At 39.3% G+C, this 19,559-nt stretch overlaps 2 protein-coding genes across 8 annotated transcripts; one reads left to right on the plus strand and one right to left on the minus strand.

The window, feature by feature from the left end:
- The first annotated feature begins 342 nt into the window (after positions 1 to 342).
- On the plus strand, positions 343 to 7,062 carry nudt12 (nudix (nucleoside diphosphate linked moiety X)-type motif 12). 3 transcript variants are annotated; one of them, XM_046385827.1, is made up of 8 exons: positions 343 to 501; positions 1,780 to 1,993; positions 2,564 to 2,867; positions 3,826 to 4,108; positions 4,252 to 4,419; positions 4,672 to 4,785; positions 5,455 to 5,654; positions 6,768 to 7,062. In XM_046385827.1, exons 2-8 carry the CDS (start codon positions 1,788 to 1,790, stop codon positions 6,876 to 6,878), a joined length of 1,386 nt encoding a protein of 461 aa, XP_046241783.1. In that variant the 5' UTR covers positions 343 to 501; positions 1,780 to 1,787; the 3' UTR covers positions 6,879 to 7,062. The 3 variants fall into 3 exon arrangements, with proteins under 3 accessions (XP_046241783.1, XP_046241782.1, XP_046241784.1); XM_046385826.1 differs by having other exon boundaries at positions 349 to 501; positions 1,783 to 1,993; XM_046385828.1 differs by lacking the exon at positions 343 to 501 and adding an exon at positions 652 to 804 and having other exon boundaries at positions 1,783 to 1,993.
- Positions 6,067 to 18,159, minus strand: LOC124057492 (interleukin-31 receptor subunit alpha). Of its 5 annotated transcripts, none has more exons than XM_046385820.1 (15): positions 17,872 to 18,159; positions 17,459 to 17,611; positions 17,069 to 17,180; positions 16,590 to 16,723; positions 16,256 to 16,386; positions 15,879 to 16,038; positions 15,669 to 15,748; positions 14,681 to 14,906; positions 13,870 to 14,070; positions 12,442 to 12,543; positions 11,414 to 11,554; positions 10,899 to 11,024; positions 9,859 to 9,943; positions 9,677 to 9,758; positions 6,067 to 8,953 (listed from the first exon to the last, which is right to left on the minus strand). In XM_046385820.1, exons 1-15 carry the CDS (start codon positions 17,939 to 17,941, stop codon positions 8,444 to 8,446), a joined length of 2,313 nt encoding a protein of 770 aa, XP_046241776.1. In that variant the 5' UTR covers positions 17,942 to 18,159; the 3' UTR covers positions 6,067 to 8,443. The 5 variants fall into 5 exon arrangements, with proteins under 5 accessions (XP_046241776.1, XP_046241778.1, XP_046241780.1 ...); XM_046385822.1 differs by having other exon boundaries at positions 17,459 to 17,554; positions 17,872 to 18,158; XM_046385824.1 differs by having other exon boundaries at positions 17,069 to 17,151; positions 17,459 to 17,586; positions 17,872 to 18,158.
- Positions 18,160 to 19,559: the final 1,400 nt, after the last annotated feature.

Consider the following 19,559-nt stretch of genomic DNA (forward strand, 5'->3'; position numbering starts at 1 on the left):
CTGTTTGAGAATACAGCCTGCAAGCTGCATTCAACAACAGCAATGACACCAGCTAGGAGGAAAAAGTGCTGCAAAGCCCGTGCAACGTAGGCAGCTTGGACAAGTCAGCTACCACTGTTCCTAAAACCTTTTTTAACAAAATGACTCTTGGACAGACATCACAAACAAAGCTGAGGCAGGCCCACGTGTGTGTCAGAGGAGGAACAGATAAAAACAAATACAACAAGCATGAGTAAGATTAAAGAACTTATAGAGAGTAAATCATGAAAATGTAGACCAACAGATGACGCCTTGTTGCATTTTTGTCCAGAGGAAAGCTAACTAAAGTTCACATGTTGTCGCTATAAGTATCGGAAATAAGGTACCTTAATGATCACGTGAAGCCAACATTGTTGTGTTCGGGTTCGCTTTTCCTCTTGAATGCAGCTCACCACCTTTTATCAACACAACAGAAGAGCTGCTTCCCTGACAGAAGAAAAACGGCTCGGAGCTGAAAGCAAGGTTCGGCTTTAATGACATTTCACCTCAAATTGTTATGAATAAACTTTGAAATCCTTATTTCCAAGTCAGCGACGGAAGTAGAGGGTTGGTTCCGACGAGTTTTAAACCTCTTTAACTAGTCACTTGTCTTCATTGCTCGTAGATATGCACTGATGTCCTCTTGACTTGTGACAGATGGTTATGTCATAACAGTCCTCACAGGAAAGTTAGAGTCAAGCTGCTTTACATGTTGTGTGTACAGTCAGCATGACGCTGCACGACTTCACTAACTTGGTCACTCTGGAAATCTTCAAACTGTTTCATGTGAGCTGCGTTTTGTAATAGTATGTCATTTTATGGGCGTAACACAAAACTGATTGCCAGCTGTTTGCACTAGTAAGAGCGAAGTACATTTCACCTGGGAGAAAAATATAAAGGTACTGATTATTAAAGGTGCGATTTTTAAGACATGTTCAGTTTAGTATTTAGCACTCAAAAATTAACTAACATTATCAACAGAATGCGCAGAAACAACAGTGTGGCATATTGTCTCAAAGACATCTGTGTATTGTGTTGCTGAGGAATCTACTGAAGTTAGCATGCTAACCAGCTAGCCCCGTCCCATCCTGTCTTGTAATACCACTTTGTACCTCTAGAGGCCGATAGTCTCATAGCCTGCCGTAGTTCAAGCTGGGAGATCTACAGGAGTGCCGAGTTCATTCAGTGTCACAAGCTTCCTTTGTTTAGTCTAATAATAAAACATACTCGCAAAGTGTCAAGAAAGTGAATATTCTTACACCTGTTTTTTTTTCTTACTAAAGAGAAAAATACAACATACATCTTCTGAATTCAAATTTTTTTTTTCTTTTATCTAAACAAAAGTATTAGTGCAACACTGAAAATACTTCTCAGGTGCTGCATTCAGGCCCTTACTATGTCTATGTTGTGTGTTTTACTGTTGTAGCTGTTAAAGGTTGAGCTCATTTCAACTACTTACTATATGGTTGGATAGTTTTAATGCATCATATTCTATAAGATCATCATATGTATGTGATGTTGCTGTCCTATGAGAACCACATTTCTTTGAACTTTTCATGAGAGGAACAGTGTATAGATTGTAACCTCCAATTGTTGCCAAAAACAGAAACAGTTTTCTTTTAGAAATAATGCAGAGAATAAGACCTTAGGCCCTGATTGCATTGTCATTTCATTTGACTACCACTAGGTTGTCTCAAAGAAAAGAAAATGTGTGTCTTTCCTGATCACATGTTTACCTGAGCTTCATTTTCTTTATCCAAGCAGCCAGAATGACCAGTCTTCAGCTGAGTGCAAAGGAGGAGATGGTGGAGAGGTTTCTGGATGCTGCAGCCAGAGGAGACCTGACCCAGGTGTCCACGCTGTTATCCCAAGTGCCCTCACTCATCAACCAGAAGGGATACAGCGGCTGGACAGCAGTGATGCTCGCCGCTCGCAATGGACACTACGATGTGGTGGAGGCACTGCTGTCACATGGGTACAGAGAGCTAAGACAGTACAAAAGAAAATAAATAAAACATTTTACCCTTATAGGTGTGAAAGATGATGGAAAAAGTTTACCTTTTCCATCAACCTTTGAAGTTTTGATACTGAAAAAAGAAAGATTTGGTAGATTTGTTAAAAGCTGCATTATTAGAGTCATAGCCAACACGGGGCAGAAGAACTGTCCATATCAGCTTGTACATGTCAACTTTGCACCTAATGAGGTACTTCTGGCTAGCATGTTTTATTTTACATTTATAGTTTTTTTTATGTGTGTGGGGTATTCTCTCAGTCACTCATTTTATCAGTAGGACTACATTTATTTGTCAGGGTTAAATGTGCAAATCAACATTTTTTCAAGATCATCAAGATTTACAGGCCACATTTCAAAATCTTTTGTTTGCCCTAATTGTATGTATCTATATTCTAATTGTGTTTTTGCTAGGTGAGTACAAATGTATGTAAATAAAAAGCAGTCAATAGCATTGCATTCCCAGCACCTCTTAAACAAAAATTATACCTAAGAATAGATGGACTCATGATTTCTCTGTTTTCAACCTTCCAGCTGTGACAAGTTCTCAGTGAACAGCTCGTCACAGACCGCCTACGATATCGCCAAGTTCTGGGGTCACAAACACATCGCCAACCTGCTGGACCGGACCAGCGACAGCTGTCAGCGAGTCCTGCCAGGCTCTGACCTCAGCCAGCAGGAGAACTACTTCAGCAGAGAGCCTCTGGACCGGCTGAGTGGGAAGAGAACTGACAAGGTTTGGTTAGAGGCCAAACAGAGTGAGCCAGGTACAGTCTACCTCCTGTTCTCTGACCTCAGCCCCATGGTCAGCAGTTCCCAGGAGGATGACAGTGCAGAGGTATGTGGCTGAAGGCAAATGTTACTGATTTGGATTTGAAGCTGCTGAACCATCACCTAAGTTATGGTGATTCCTGGCCAGATTTCAAAACATACTGCTGTACAAAAATGAAAATAATCACAGTGAGTTTGTTGTAAATTTTCACAGATATTAGCAACACAAAAGCTACAAGCAGATCAACTTAAAGTTGTACAGAAAGAAAAACCTGCCTGTACAACAACCCATTGTGAAAATGATGTAAAACTAGAATTCCCTCTGTATTTAAAGGCACATTTTAATTAACAAGTTAATTTGTGTCATTAAAATAAATCTGCCATATTTCAATTTATCAAATTTTCAAATATCCATTTAAATGCCATCTCTCTCTCTCTCTCTCTCTCCATATATTATATATTAGAGAGATGGATAGATAGATATAGATATCTATAGGTAAATGTGCATTTTTCCATATGCTATATATTCATATTGAGGCGCATTTAATGTGAGCTTAAAAAGCTGTAGATGGTTAAATTGTAAAAGGTTTTTCAGCAGCTTAGGAAAGGGACACACCTGAACGAGAAAAGTGTCATATCATCTGTGTAAAGGAGGAGGTTTGTATTTGTGATTGATGGAGAAATGAAACGCAAAAGTCAAATCCAGTAAGCAAGAGTCTATGGAAGATAATGGTGGAATCAATTGTATTAAATGCATTGGAGAACTGCGCCATATTTAAACCTCCTCTCTAAATCAGTGCATGCTTGAACAAATTAATTTTCCTGTTATTTCAGTGGTTTGATATTCAAAATGCTCTAATAGTATCATTATTCAGGCTGGGTTTTCTATCAGAAATTTAAGACATTTGTAAAGCTCAGAGGAAACTATGTAAGATGTTTCCATCCTGCAACCAACAGCTACTTAAAGTGACATTGTGTAACTTTAAAGAGTCAAGTTGTTAATGATTGTGATTCTAACTCAACAGGTTGAGACCAGGCTGTGTCGGTTCAGATATGAGGCAGTCAAAGACCTTCTTCAGAAACCTGCAACTCTACTTATCTTCCTTGGAGAGGAGAAGAGGAATAAGCCCTCCCCTTCCCCCACCTCGTGCTCTCAGACAGAGGAGGGTGTCAAGGAGCCTCCTGCTTGGTTTGCCATCGGCTCAGACGAAGATGCTGCTGAACTTCTTAAACGTTGCAGAGAAAAGAACTGCTCCTTCCCAAAGTCACCCAACAGAGACCTGCTGAAATTCACTGAGGAAGAGGCCGGTGAGGAGGATATAGTATCTTGTCCAGAGTCGTCTTTCTTTGGTCTTGACTAAACAGGCTGCTTTTATAAGCTGCATATTTGATTTAAAATATTGTAAAATTAACTTACTGGAAAATCTCTGTTCCCTTTCTGTGACATCCAGGAGTTGTGGCTCAGGCTCGATCGGTGTTGGCCTGGCACAGCCGCTACAGCTTCTGTGCAACGTGTGGCAGCAGCACCAAGCTGGAGGAGGGAGGATACAAGAGGAGCTGCCTGAACTCCAAATGCAGGAGCCTGAAGGGGGTTCACAATACCTGCTATCCACGAGTCGGTACAGAGATCTACTGACATTGTACAGACGAGTCCATTAATTGATTTACTAAGAAAACAGTCGTATGTTCCATTCATACATCTAAATAAAATCTTATTTGATCTTCAAAGCAGAACATAGTAAATAATTAAATGTTGTGTTACATCAGCTTCAGAAAGAAATTTTGACAGACAGCTGCCAGAAGATGTAACTCAAAGGTATACTAATGAGGTGTGTGACACTAATAAGCTTCTTTTCTCTCTGCGTTCACAGACCCAGTGGTCATCATGCTGGTGATCCACCCTGATGGAAACCAGTGTTTACTGGGAAGGAAGAAGGTCTTTCCAGCTGGGATGTTCTCCTGTCTGGCTGGATTCATAGAGCCTGGTAACTATTGTGATGGAAATTTTGTATGCTTTGTAGTAACAATGACATAATGTTTACTTTTACCTCATGCTTAATGTAGTTAATCTGTAGCTTTAGTTGTGTAGTGTTATAGTGACCAAGTAATGACCTGGTGAACTGACTGTTATAGCCCCGTTATAAATAACATCATGGGTAAAGCAAAGGGCAGAAAGAGATCTTCGTCTCACAAGAGATAAACCTGAATTGGGGTGCTAACAGTTATTACATTCTGTCTGTTTTTCCTTCAACCTGTGAAAGAATGTCTTTGAAGCTCCAAACAAAGAACCAGAGACACATCAGAAAGTATAAAATAGGATGAAGTCTGAACTGCTTGCTGCCGTGTGGTTCTGTGTGTTGCCTCCTCTCTATAGAGATTAAAACATTTTGGTGCATGCTATCTTCCGAATTTGTTGTGTTTTCCTTTGTTTAACTCACTACAGGCAGAAATGAAATTTCCGTAACACTAACTAACACACACACACACACTGCATTAACTCACATGAACTGAAGTATTAACCCCAAAATATCATAGTTTACATTGAGACAGTTTTTGCCAGTAAATGGGGTGTGTTTGCACAGGTTTATCTACAAGTCATCAACATAATGAAGGAAAAGAAAAAGGTACTTCCTCTCCCCCTTATGCCCCTGTAGGAGAGACGATGGAAGATGCAGTGAGGAGGGAGGTGGAGGAGGAGAGTGGTGTGAAGGTTGGATCGGTTCAGTACGTCTCCTGTCAGCCCTGGCCAATGCCCTCCAACCTCATGATTGGCTGCCTGGCTGTCGCCATATCAACTGACATCAAAGTGGATGAGAACGAGATTGAGGAAGCTCGGTGGTTCCCACGACAACAGGTACAACCATAACAAATTCTACTATTAGCACAGCCACCACTCATACAGTAATAATAGAACCAATACTAATAATACTTTCAATCTTCAGAATAATACTTTGAGTGTAAAGGTTGTGATCATTTAATGTAATCATCTATAATGGTCACATTCAATGAAAAAAAAAAGTGTGTTTGTAATTTACAAGCAGCCTTTGAGTGCATCATGTAGAGTTTACTGCCTGACCAAATTTTTGTGACAAGTTTGTGTAGTTTTGCAATTTGTGATGGAAATAGCAGTCAGTTAAGAGGTTTGTGACATGTCATTGGAAGTCAAGTTAAACGGAAAAGTAAAGAGATGAAGGTGTGATGCAACAGCAGCAGCGGGTCAGTGGTGGTGGTTGGGACAGTGTTCATAAAGATACTTGAGACTGTCGATGTTTGTATTGTGGTTTTAGTCTCAGTTTCAGAATCAATACACCACTATCAATTACATTTACAGGATGTATCTTATACATATACAAACAGAAATAATGATGACGAATATGTTGTAAAAATGTTACAATAATATAAGCAATTTGAAAGATATTGTTGTAATTCATAATACATATTGTGTTATCCATTCATCCATTTTTTTATACCGCTTTATCCATCGGGGGGGCGCGGGCGCTGGAGCCTATCCCAGCTGACAATGGGCGATAGGCTGGGTACACCCTGGACTGGTTGCCAGTCAATTGCAGGGTCAACACACAAAGACAGGCAATCACACATGTTCACACACTTCATACTGTGTACAAAATATAATCTATAACGTTCACATTAAATGAAAAAAATACGCAAAATGAAAGATAAAGAGTTTAGCAAAATGTGTGCTCTATTGGAAGAAAAAACTTCAAGCCACAATTTTACCATCGAATAAATGTCATGACAATTTAATATATTACACAAACTTAACAATAGAAATCATCTGTCATCTGAATGGACTGCCCATTCACAGTGAGGCTGCGTTTCCCCACCCAAACATGGAGCTTTAAATAAACAGCGGAAATGACAAGAAAAAAACAAAGCCTGATATTAGTCTGCTCTGTAGGAGAATGAAAAACAGGCCAAGATCTTAATATTGTTTTTTTTTGTTTAGGTGATTGAGGCCTTGTTCATGGGAGCCCGCCCAGCCTTCACTGTCCCACCCAGACAGACCATCTCCCACCAGCTCATCAGACACTGGATCGGCATGAGCTCTAACCTCTAACCTTCAGCACTTGACCTCCAGCAAGTTTAGGCAGACCTGCAGATGGTCACATAGCTTTAAATAACCAGCAACTGTCTAAACTGACTCCAAATCATCTGAATGCTCACTGTATGTGGAATGATACAGCGTTTGTAACACCTACAATTAAAAGCAAAGACAGAACTGTACAAAATGGGAGAGATGACAAAGAATCCACTCTTTACTTGAAAGCGACAGTCACTTCAGATCCTTGGTTTGAACTTAAACAGTGTGACCATTGATCAAATAAAAGGCAACAGTAGAAACAAATGACGAAAATCTCACTGTTAGGATACCAGACAAATGGTGAAATCTTTCATCTGTTTCACACACCTGTAACAGAAGATTTGGGGGTTTTTTTTGTTTGTTTTTTTTACAGTTAACCAAAACATGAACTTAATGAGAAATTAATTATTTATATTTAATTATTATAATTACCTATCTCAAACCCCACTGTCAAAATCGAATGTCAGCCATACTTAGGCATTTATTAAATTTAGCTTAATGCAGAATTCACAAGCTAAGACTCAGTGATTATAAAATCAAAATAACTTCGAAACAGCAAAATGGCTGAACACTGACACTGATACAAACCGAAATGTACTGGAAATATTACATTTCTTAATGTAACTAATTCTCACTATCTCTGGTAACTTTTTGTCCAACATGCTACTGTTGCAAATGTATACATGTTAGCATGACAACATGGTCAACATTACGCATTAAACATGAGCATGTTACTGTGAGCCTTTATTTTTAAAGATTTTTGGGGGGTTTTTTCCCCATTTTTCATGGTTGGCAGTTGAACTACTGTATAATAGAAATGTGGAGACAAAATGGTCACACGCGACTTTGGGTAGGCCATGGTAGGCCTAATATTGTAATACCATGAAACCATGCTATTAAGCTAGCAGATTATGTGCTAACATTAGCGTGTTAGCATGCTAGCTTGTTAGAATTCAGTTCAAAGTAAAGCTGAGGCTAACAATCCTGAGCTAAAATTAAACTTTCTGCATGGCCAAATACAACATATGTAACAACAATGCAACATATATACATACCACTGTGATAAATTGTACAACCCTATGTCAGAGTTTCATGAACTGCTGTGCATTGTTCTGGTGTCTGACAGTCCTTCAAACTCACAAATCTGTTGCATGTCTCACTGACTGTAGCAACAAGCCCTCCACCGAGGCAGGGCAGCTAAACCTGCAACATATAGAGAATAAATTGTTTTCATTTCATGCCACAGCTTTCTTTTTGCCCCTCTAGAGGTAAAGATATAGTACAGCTGTGTTATCTACGTTTTTTATTCACCCAGCTATTTTGTTTTCTGCTGTGTAATGGCCATTGCAGCCACAAGGAGTCACAAACTTTCCATAGGCTTTTATTCTTGTTTTTCATGCAGCACTGGAGCGTTTAGTTATGTTGGTCTGCAGTGTTTGCATTAAAGTGACTGTGAGATAAACAGTTTCACAGATCAGATAAGAACAGTTGGTCTGCCCACTCAGTGTTTCAATATCATTTTTCCCCAGAACACCATGAGATTATATATTCTGTGATGTTATATATCCTGGCTCACAGGTCAACTGATAGACACAGTGACTGTGCATGTTAGCTATGAATTCACGAAAACAGTGTTTCAAAGCAATTTCTTTCTGACTTGTCAGCTCAGTCTGTCTAGTCTCTTCCTCTTTCTGAAGAAAAAAGGTGTTACCTTCTTGCATCAGATAGAGCAGAGCAGCGTCGTCCGCTTGGCTCTCTTCAGATATAAAAACTCTGTCCGGATGAAGGCAGTTGATTGCGTAATCAGGTTTACAGGATTGGAGAGAAACCAGTTGGCGCTCTGTGATTACTGGAGCATTAGAAACATATTCTGTGTCCAGTTTGAGAGCTGACATTTGGATAATGACATGATTGATCGACAGCAGAGAGGTGTCTTCATGTAGATCTTCCTCAGAGGAGTGCAGAGAGATTGGACTGACCATGATGAGACTTTTCTGTACATCAGTTACCCTGAAGTCCTCTATATCTAGGAAGTTTCTCTGTGCAGTTTTCTGTTGAAGGGAATAATGCATTGGAATTTAATTGGGAAAAACTAGTTAATGAACAGAAAGTGCTGCTGATAAAGAAAAGTTTAGATGTTTGGCTGTCTCTCACAGCAGTCTACTGAAACTCTGACTGTTCTGTGAGTGGACCACCCGGCAATTGATTTTTTCATTTGAATGATTGAATGATGAAGCCTCATCATAAGGCTCCAGTGAAGAGCTGAAACAGATGCATAATTGTTCCCTGAAATTCAACCAAAAAGTAGTTAAATAATGTCTGATTACATGGATGGATCACTCAATCTGTCACCAACATAACTGCTTAAATGCTCCAGAATAACTGAAAGGTAACACTGAAATAATTCTGTTAAATTGAATTAATTAAAATTCTTACTGACTAGACACATTTTATGATCACTCAATTTTCATTTTGTTTATCTGCTAATCAGATGAGATTGTTTAAATTTGACATATAATAGAAAATCAACTTCTTTAGAGAATTTGCTATAACCACACTTATTTGCATACTTTCCTTTTATAAAAAAATAAGTTGGTTGTTGTATTCTGTCTTGTTTCTAGATAATGAGACTAATTCGCAGAAAATTGTCAGAAACAGAAACTGACACTTGTGAAAAGCAAGTCTTGAAAGTTGAATATGAGATGAAAGAACACAGTTGTTTTTTGCTATAAATCTTAATCTTAATCTATAAATCTATGAGACGAGCAGAGCACCTGGCGGTTTGGGTCCATCAGCCACTGGCCTGTATTACTGCCCCTGGGGTTGGAGATGGGTGGGAAAAAGTATGACTTGTACCTGCATAGTAATGGTAGAAAAGAAGAATTCAATTGAATGGCTAGAATAGGAAAGAAGAAAAAAAAAAAGATGTGACTGTGTGTTGATTGTGTTTACTCACACAGTCCTTGACAGGATAGAAATGATAAACACAGCAACAGCCAGCAACAGCAGAGGAGTCACCGCGGCTACCACTGGTACCTCATCTGAAATGGAAAAGCATTCATGGTTAGCAGAGATTTATTTTGAAGCCAGGATGAAATTACTGCAGGTAGCAGTAAGCACATGATGGGAAACACTGAGACTTTATACCATGGGGGTTTCGAAGTCTGAGACAGCGGGCCTTCCCTCAGTCAAAGGAAAGAGGTGCCCCTTCAGTCTGCCCTGAGCTAGTCTCCATAGTTTGGGCCAATTCAATATATAACGTTCTGCCATAAGACATATCAGCTTCTGGATTTGTAAAACAGTAAAATTTCCCAAAACTCTCTGAGCCATGTCTTTAACCAGATCATATACGTTTAAGTAATTCTGTGTGATCTCATTTGATAGCTGATGTAATAACTAGTGCAGCATTCCATTCCATTCACTGAGCCTCCCCTGAAACTGTGCAGAGTCCCCCTGACAGCAGTTTACATCTGCATCTCATACAAGATGGATGCAAAAATATCTGAATCATTGACTGGACTCTTGGCCAGTGACCACTGAATTGTCATTTCACCAAGCACAGAGATTTTCATTGTCCACAAATAATTTTCCAGGCCATACCTGCGGCAGACCTCAGAGTTCAATGCACCGCAGCTTAGGAAACTCAAGCAAATTAAGAAAACATCCTCAACAATTTGTCAACATATGCATGTAGAAGAAAACATCCTGCAAAGTGAGAGAAAAGCAGAAACAATTCCCACTGTTTACGTTTCTGCATTTTCTTGTGTTGTCTCTCTTTGCAGTCACTGGTGATGTTTTTCCACTGTACGTGCTAACAACTAAACACCAAAAAGAAATGACAAAACACTAAATTATTTGAGAACCTGATTAATGCTATAAGTACAATATAATGAACCAGTTTTCTTTATTCATTGCTTGCCCAAAAACCCCACCAAACCAAAGTAACATTCTGCTTTTAGAATAGAACACAGAGCAAGAGCAATCCGTTTTACTCACCAAAGACTGTTCTTGCAGGGATGATGTTCTGGGAAATGTTATCAGCCAATAGGACAAGAGAATACTCAGTGTTGGGTTTTAGGTCGAGGAGGATGTGCTGCCATTGGTCTGGCCACAAAGACAGAGCTTGAAAGGAGAGAATATTCTGTATTTACAGATAGAAAAAAAAATACAAAAAAAACCAAAAAAACAACTTGCAAATGTCACTTAAAGTACATTCACAGTCACATAGTGGAGGCAGGATAAAAGCTTCCTAACAGCAGTGAGAGAACGTATATATATATGCCATTTTTACTTTTTATATGACATGAATACATGTTTTTAACAAGAAACTGAGGTTGGATGTCATCTTAAATATTATTAAAAAGCACAAACTATGTTTTTTAATTACAACTTTTGACAATTAAAAAGTACTGTGACAAAAAATTTGCTGTGAAAATAGAACATGTTCATTATACTGTGACTTAAACTGGACAATAAACCAAGAGACTGACGAGACCGCTTTGTAAACCTACTTTGTCTCTCTGACTCTTTCCTCAGCATCACTCTGTATCTGTTCACTCTGACTGGTCCGGACTTCCTTTGCCACTCCCATGCAGCAGTCACTGTAGTCTTGGTGGTGCCCAAAACTTTTAGATTGACTGCCTCCATCAGAGCTGAGAGAACACACAAAAGTATGTCCTGTCAGACGTCTCTGTGGATGTTTTCTGTCGTGAGGAGGAAGCACAACAACAGGGGGTACCCAATATTTCGGTTTAAAACACAACTTCAGTTCAACCATTCCTTAGTAAATATAATCTAAACTTTCAGTCTAGTCTCAACAATAATGCAATCTAAAAATGTACTGTAAAGGATGTGATGACCTGCCTCCATTCTACATCTGGACTCAAGTCAGCAAAGCCTGTTCAGTGTTTCATACCTCATCTTAAAAGGTATTTTATTAATGCATCATGGCCCAGGGTTGTTTTCATGCATTTACCCTGCTGACAGTCTTTGATTTCATATTTAGTCAAAACGTTTTTGTTTGTTTGTTCTTGGCATTTGCTTCTTTCTATGCATACTCTTACATTGTCTCACTTGCAGCTGTGAAGCCTTCACTGAGTGCTGACTAAATGTTTTGTCTACTTATTCAGAAAAAACGAACAAAAGAGTGTCTACATCTTCAAAAGTTGTTTGAGTTTTACCATTCAATCAAAGAGCAAAAGTCATGAGATTGCAAAACTAATACCAAGATTAAATCCATTTTTGTGTACATTCATTACCCTATTGCAAGGAAAAGTTGATTTTTCTGGCACCACTGATCTTCTGCAATCCTTATTCCCTTCTCCATCCTTCACAGCATTGGTTGTGAAAGTAATAATGCTAACATTAGCATGCTAACCGTGAAGACAGTTTCTTTGCTGAGGGTTTAAATCACAGATGGATCAATTTATTGTTTTCTGCTTTGCTTCAAACAGTGGAGAAAATTTCACTTATTCCACCTGGGTGCATTCATGATCACCACTACATGTTTCCATCTCCTCTGACTGGGACCAGTTTTTACCTCCCTGTTGCAGACTGGCAGGCAGTGACTGAGGAGATCCACATTGCTGGTTGTAGACAGGGAATACACTGATCAGGTAAGATTCATTCGAGGGGTCAACATCTGTAAACACACCACAGTTAGTATACCTGTACATGCAAGAAGAACACACTGCATGAGAGTAGAATAAACATGTTATATATTTGTAATATGCCTTCGTCTTAGATGAAAATGTTTACAGCAACAGTCACTGGTCATGAGAAACAACCACATGAACAGTTTGATGCTTCTATCATTTGATGCACATGATAAAGCATTCAGTTTAGAGATATGTGTGAAGATATCCCCCAGTTCAACGGAAGACCAGTTCTATTTTTGCTATTCAATAAATAGCATGAAAAGACCTAAAACAATGATGTTTGACTATTTTCAGTGGTGGATTAATTCCCATTCTGTGCTCTTGCGAGTATTTCAAGCAGAAGTGTACATACAGTGTATTTGGGATTGAGTCAAGATAAACTACAGTGCATGTGTTCAGGATAATGAAGGAAAGCTCCCTGAGTGCAACAGGGTGGCTCACTGATGTTTTTTTTTATTATTGTTTTTGAACAAGAGTGGAGCCCTATGTCATAGAGGAAGAGGAAGTTTTGCTAACATACAATACTTGTCAGGACACATTCAGTGCTGGAGTATCACCACGATTGAAATGACAATATGTTTAGCCACTGGGCTTAGTTTATATAGAGCGCCATTTTATTCAGAGAGAAAGTGAATGCAAATGAGTGCTTATCTTAGTTATCTTCAGGCCAAAGCAAATGCACCAGATTATGAAGCCATTGTGCAGATAGGATGGAAGATGTTAGTGGTGTCAGAGATCGCATTCTGACCTTAGCTGCTGAAACTGATCAGCATAGCTTGTCAGGGGACACCTTTTTGGCACGCTCTCTTCATTGATAACCACACCTGTTTGTTTGCATACTAGAACTGGGAATAAATAGGGATATGAAATAAATGTGGCATTATGAAATGAAAGTGCCATGAAATAAATAAATGTGGCATTAGGAAATAAAAGTCCTGTGGAATAAATAAATGTAATCTTATGAAAAACATTGAAATAAATAAATATGTTTATTTATTTATGGGGTTTATTTCATAGCCATGTTCTTTTCTTTTATAGTTTTTAAAATTTTTTAATTAATTTGACTTTCCGTTTCAACCTGCTTGTGAAGCACAAAGTGCTCAGATATTGAGAGATACATACTGATCTGCCACAGAAACTTCAATGTCAGGAGAGCATCTGCCTGCTGAATTAGTGACATCTTCACACTGACATGCAGCTTTGTTCAAAACATTAAATGTAGGACAATTCTTTAATCGGGTAAAGCTGAATATTTTCCAAACGATTCATTCAGAAATAAAAAGATGTTGAATACACCAACAGAGCTGTACCTAATATGACAGTGGTGGTGTTGAACCTGTCCACTGTTTTCCAGCGGCTGGTAGATGGACGAGTCTCAGAGTGCCACTGAACAACAAAGTGACTGACAGGTGGTGCAGAGGGTGGGGCTGTGGGCTTCTCCCACTGGACAAGAAGGCCTTTCAAGGCAGGGAAAGTGCTGGAAACCCACAAGTTTCTGACTGAAGGGAGAGCTACAGAAAACAAGTATTGGGATTATTTGTGATTAAAAAGAACAAACTTCCCTTCATCTTCATATTCAACTTCATCACCATAACCAGCATGAACACAAACATATCAACATCGGTGCTTATCATTTTACAGAGTCATGGAAGAAGAGGGTGTTTATTGTCACTGAATGCTGCCCACTGCCCTGTTTGATTTAAGATTCTTTGGTTTTTAAAAATAAACAAATTCAACTGCTGAATTTCTGTTGATGTTTTAACGAGTAAATAAAAAAGGACTGGTTTGACTGGTGAAGTGCTGTGTTGTAATCTGTCTTATCTGAACACATCTTGTCACTACTCTGTCACCTTCTCATCTGCTAGGAAACACGCAAACACAAACACACACAGGATGTTGCATAAGTGGAGAGCATGGGCCTTAAATTTGATAGTGTCAGTTTTATTTTGTCGATCACGATTAGCAACTTAAAAGAAAAACAGTTCTGTGAAATCCAGTAGCATGGAGGGCCTTCTACATTTTGGAAATCCTCTGCTTCTTGGTACACCTCAACTCATCACAAGGAAATGTTCATGACAATAATAATAACTATTTACATTTCATAACCAGAGTGCCACTCACTGATATGTCTTTGTGTGTCAATGCTGAGGTGTGTGGCAGGTCCATAGCCGGCCATGTTGAAGGCTCTAACTGTGACACTGCAGTTCCCCTCCTGCACCACCAGGAGTGCTGTCCCCTCTGTGACGTTTTGAATCAAACTGCCCTGAAGCTGCTGCTTCTTCATCACTGGCTTGTAGCTCACCTGGTATCCAAGGATATGACCTCCAGGAACAAGGAGGTCATAATCCTGCAGCGAAGCAAGATCAAATCAAATTTTACACCACATTTGTTGAAAATATTTAGACTAGCACAGCACTTGATTTTTATTTTGTTTCGTTCTTAGTCTTTTGATGAAAGTTTATATTTTAGTTCAAAAAGCCAGTAGAGTTCACTAATAGGAGAACCCAAGAACGTTTTTGCTTTTATTAAAAAAAAAAAAAAAAAGCTGTAATATCTAGATCACAACTTTTCCAAAAGCGGCCATTTACTGTATTTGACATTTCGAGCCTGGTGTAATATTCCTATTCACACAGACTTCTTTTTTGTGGCTTTAAAACTACCCACCCACAAAGTGCCTGTCATGAACACCAGTGGTTGCACCCAGGGCAATCTTTACACAAAAGAAGAGGCAACCACATCTCCTTTCAACACAGACTTTTGTTGGCTATTGTACCTGCTATTGGGTCAAGTGATGTTGTGTGTGACTCCCATTTTGATACCAAGATACTGCCAATGTTTACATGGAGTTATGATGGACAATACGTGGAAGATTAGGCACATCTACTGGCATGGTCGGGAGATGAAAATGTCATTTTACTTCCTTGGACACTTTGGCTGTTGCAAAGACCAAATTTATGTCCACTCCTGAGATTCTTTGCCATATAATGGACCATCAAATGGACTTGATACTTGCAGAAGATGATCTTACATATAGATATATTATATATAGATCTTATATACTAAACAAGAGAGGTTTTATACACGACTACTACAAATATTTCCAGTGTACCTTCCATATGAGGTGAAGGAGAAAAGATCCAAGGTCTGTTTTCTCTACTCTGTAACATACCTCCAGGGGCCAGGAGGGGACTGGCAAAGAAAAAGCAAAAACTTAAAAGTGTCAGTGGTTTATTGCATTGTGGTCAGGTATGCTGGCAAAGTATTTAAATAATAACCTTGTAGAATTCAGTCCCAGCCTACAAATATTTATAACTCTTACCTCTGTCCAGTGTCCTTGCAGTGACATCAAAGCTCCAGTCACTCCAGATGTTAGATGTCCCTCTGCAGGCCACTGCAGCTCTATATACGGTAAATGGCAGGAGGCCTTTGATCTTGTAAGTCACTGTCTGATCTTGATGTGCGGGGAAAACGTGTGGAGCCTGGAAAGCACAAAACATCAGCAAAGAAAACAAAAGCTGACTTCATGCAGTAACCTATTTGGTGGTTTCTGGCTCTGTCCAAAGCAATGTGTATCATATCTCCATGATGTATATCTCCATCACCCATTGTGAAGAAATCTCATCAACTGTCCTCCAGGTAATTAATGTAAGACTGTACAATGTTCTCAAGTAACAGCAATGTTTGTATGATGCTAACCTGGGTCCATCTGTGAGTGTGGTTGACTCTGTAGCGAAGTCGACAGCTGCCACGACTGCTACTTCTCCAAGAAACATGGACAGAGTCCACAGTGGAGCCAAGCACAGTTAATACTGGTTGAGACGGTTTGACTGAATAGAAGAGAGGAGAATTTATCTATTATTTATCTTATTCATGTTTGTCCAGTGGTTTGTCTGTGGATTGGTCAGTTAGCAATCTCATTAATTCTGAAAAATTCACACTGCGAACAGCAGAGGAACACTACAGTCAGTGGGAGTTACACTCATTGCTGGGTAGTGATCAAAGTGAGTGATCAAATATTTGAGCCACTGACCTATGTCATAAAGCAACACAGTGTGAGGGTATGACCAGATCTCACTCCCCATCGTATAGTCTCTTATCCTGGCTGTGATGTTGAGGATGGCTGCTGGGCTGAAGATTCCCTGACAGGATATGACATTGTCCCTGCTGAAGAAGAGAAAAGAAAGAAGGAGAGAAACCAAAAGAGAGAGAAAGAACAAAGGGATTCATCCACCAGTTTTCCATACCACTCAAACCTGGAACCATCTTGCTGTGAGGCAACAGGGCTAGCCACCACACCACCATGCAGTCAAAGGTGGAGGGATTAGTTTTCAATACTACACATTTGATCTAACGCAAAAGCAGGAAATTCGCTTAAACTTTACACTTTTTGGAAAAAACAGCACTTACATTTAAGAAATATGAAATAATTAGTTTGACTGTTGGATTGATTAAAGCTGTAATATATGTAGCTATTTCATTTCAGTATTGAGCCCTTCGGTCAGTATTTACCTCCTGAAGACGAGTGAGAAGTCTGACATAGTGTTGCTGCTTGACTCCTCACTCCACTCACATGTCATGGATCTGTGTGATATCTGGTAGTAACAGGAAATGTTCAGGCTCTCTGCAGCAAACAACAGATGATCTAATTTTAAGAACATACATGACCCCACATTTCATTAAAATCGGACAAATGGTGTCACAGTTACGACCTTTGAAACCTAAAAATTCATAGTTTGATGATTTGAAGAAGGCCTCAGATGTTTAAATAAAGCACATGAAGCACAGTTAAAGGTGACACATTTCATCAAGATTAGGGGTTATTACAAAATAAATACATAAATACAACAACCAAAAATCAAGTTATTTGACTTCTGTGTGTGTGTGCATGTGCATACTCACTCTGTATAGAATGAGGCCCACAGTCTCGAATGTCAGTGACACACACTTGCTTGTCCTTTTCACACAGCTTCAGATTAGAACTCTTGACTGTCAGCTCTGACACGCAAGTACATTGAAAAGAAGACTGACTGACAATCAGAGATGACAGCAAGTCTAAACAAATAAAATCTGAAATTAAAGCTTAATTTAAGAAGTAATTATCAGCACTCTTTAGGGCATCAGATCAGTTAATTCAAGATAAATCTAGTGCTAATCTAGTACTCCTATACAAATCAGAGAAGGCCATTTAAAATTTATACTACAGACTTAATCTACACTTTATATTGATTTGCTTAATCCATAAAGCTTGTCTTTTAAATAACAGCAAAATGTAACACTTGCCTTTTATAAAGAAAGAGTTTTGGGCAACTCACCATAAGAAAACACACAGAGGAGGTTCACCATTGTGCAGGAAGCAAGGCGCAGTTGAGGAGACCAGTTCATCTTGGACTCTTTCAAATGATACTATATCCAAAAGATCAGCTCATTCTAAACATCCAACAACATCCATCCTGTGTTTAAACCCAGCATTTCACCATTCATCTAAATTAGCAAAAGATATCTCTGTTTCTCTGATGTGTTAATGATGAGGAAGCCTGCAGACAAACTTGCTGCCTCTACAGACTGAGCCGCTGAGGTCTCTGCAGTCAGGAAATTGCTCCATGTCTGTAAGCAACACCCATTAACCCATCAAATGTGTGTTGAAATTTTAGTTTCCACTGAACTGATCACAGCTTGTCAAGAGCATCCCATGAAACTGAACTTGCACAAGAGTGGAATTAGAAAATTAAAATAATTAAAGATGGCACATTTAGGATTGTAACATCAACACACTAATGGTTCTGGGATTACAAAGCCAGCGTGATTACAAGCCGCACTCCAGAGAGAGAGTTCTCCGTCCGCTGGACGACTTGCAATGAAATTTGGTACAAAACCAAAGCCCAGCTAACACTGGATTTTTAACTTGTCTGATCTTTTCTGTTATGTATTGTAATGTACACTAATTGTAATTGTACACTACAGTGCCTATAAAATGCCAAACAGCCCTTTTCAAGTCCAGCCACAAATTCTCTATTGAATCTGAATATGGGCTTTGACTTGACTGCTTCAGAACATTCACCTCATCGTCTTTAAACCATTTCTGTGTGGCTTTCACTGTATTCTTCAGGTGATTTTCTTGCTGAAAAATAAATCCTTTCCCAAATCATAGTTCTTTTACAGACCGAATCAGATTGTCCTGCAGCATTTTCCTATATTTTGCAGCATTCATTTTACCCTCTGCCTTTACAAGCCTTCCAGAACCTACTGCTGAGAAGCATCCCCACAGCATGACGCTGCCACCACCATGCTTGACGATGGGGACAGTGTGTTTGTGGTGATGTGCAGTGATTGGTGTCTGCCAAACTTAGTGTCTGGTCTGATGGCCAAAAACCTCCATTTTGGTCTCATGAGACCATAGAACCTTCTACCAGTTGACCTTGGAGTTTCCCACATGCCTCTTGTCATGATTTAATATGAGCTTTCCTCGACTGTAGCTGTCTCCTATAAAACCTTGACTGGTGAAGAGACCAGGCAACAGTTGTTGTATGCAGAGTCTCTGCCATCTCAGCTGCTGAAGCTTTTAACTCTTTCAGAGTAGTCATAGGTGTCTTGGTGGCCCCTTTTACTAGTATCCTTATTGCACGGTCTCTCAGATTTTGACAATGGCCTGCTCTAGGCAGATTACAAATATGCTATATTTCTTCCATTTCCTTATGATGGATTCAACTGAACTCCAGTTGATGTTCAGTGGCCCCAGGACTTCCCCTTTTTATTAACCGTCTCTCAGTTGCTTGTTCTTTTGTCTGCCTGGTGTAATTGTGGTCAGGAATACTGTTTAGGCAGCGACTGGACCTTCCAAACACACGTGTCTTTGCAATTACTTGAGACACATTCACGGCACTCAGGTGATCTCCATTTCGCTAACTGTGACACTACGAGCATCAACTGGCTGAACCTGTTCTGAATTAGGTCAGTCAATTTGAAACAGGTAAATATTTATGTAATCACTTATTTTACACAA

Source organism: Scatophagus argus, chromosome 4 (genome assembly GCF_020382885.2).
Source record: "Scatophagus argus isolate fScaArg1 chromosome 4, fScaArg1.pri, whole genome shotgun sequence".
Classification (NCBI taxonomy): Eukaryota; Metazoa; Chordata; class Actinopteri; family Scatophagidae; genus Scatophagus; species Scatophagus argus.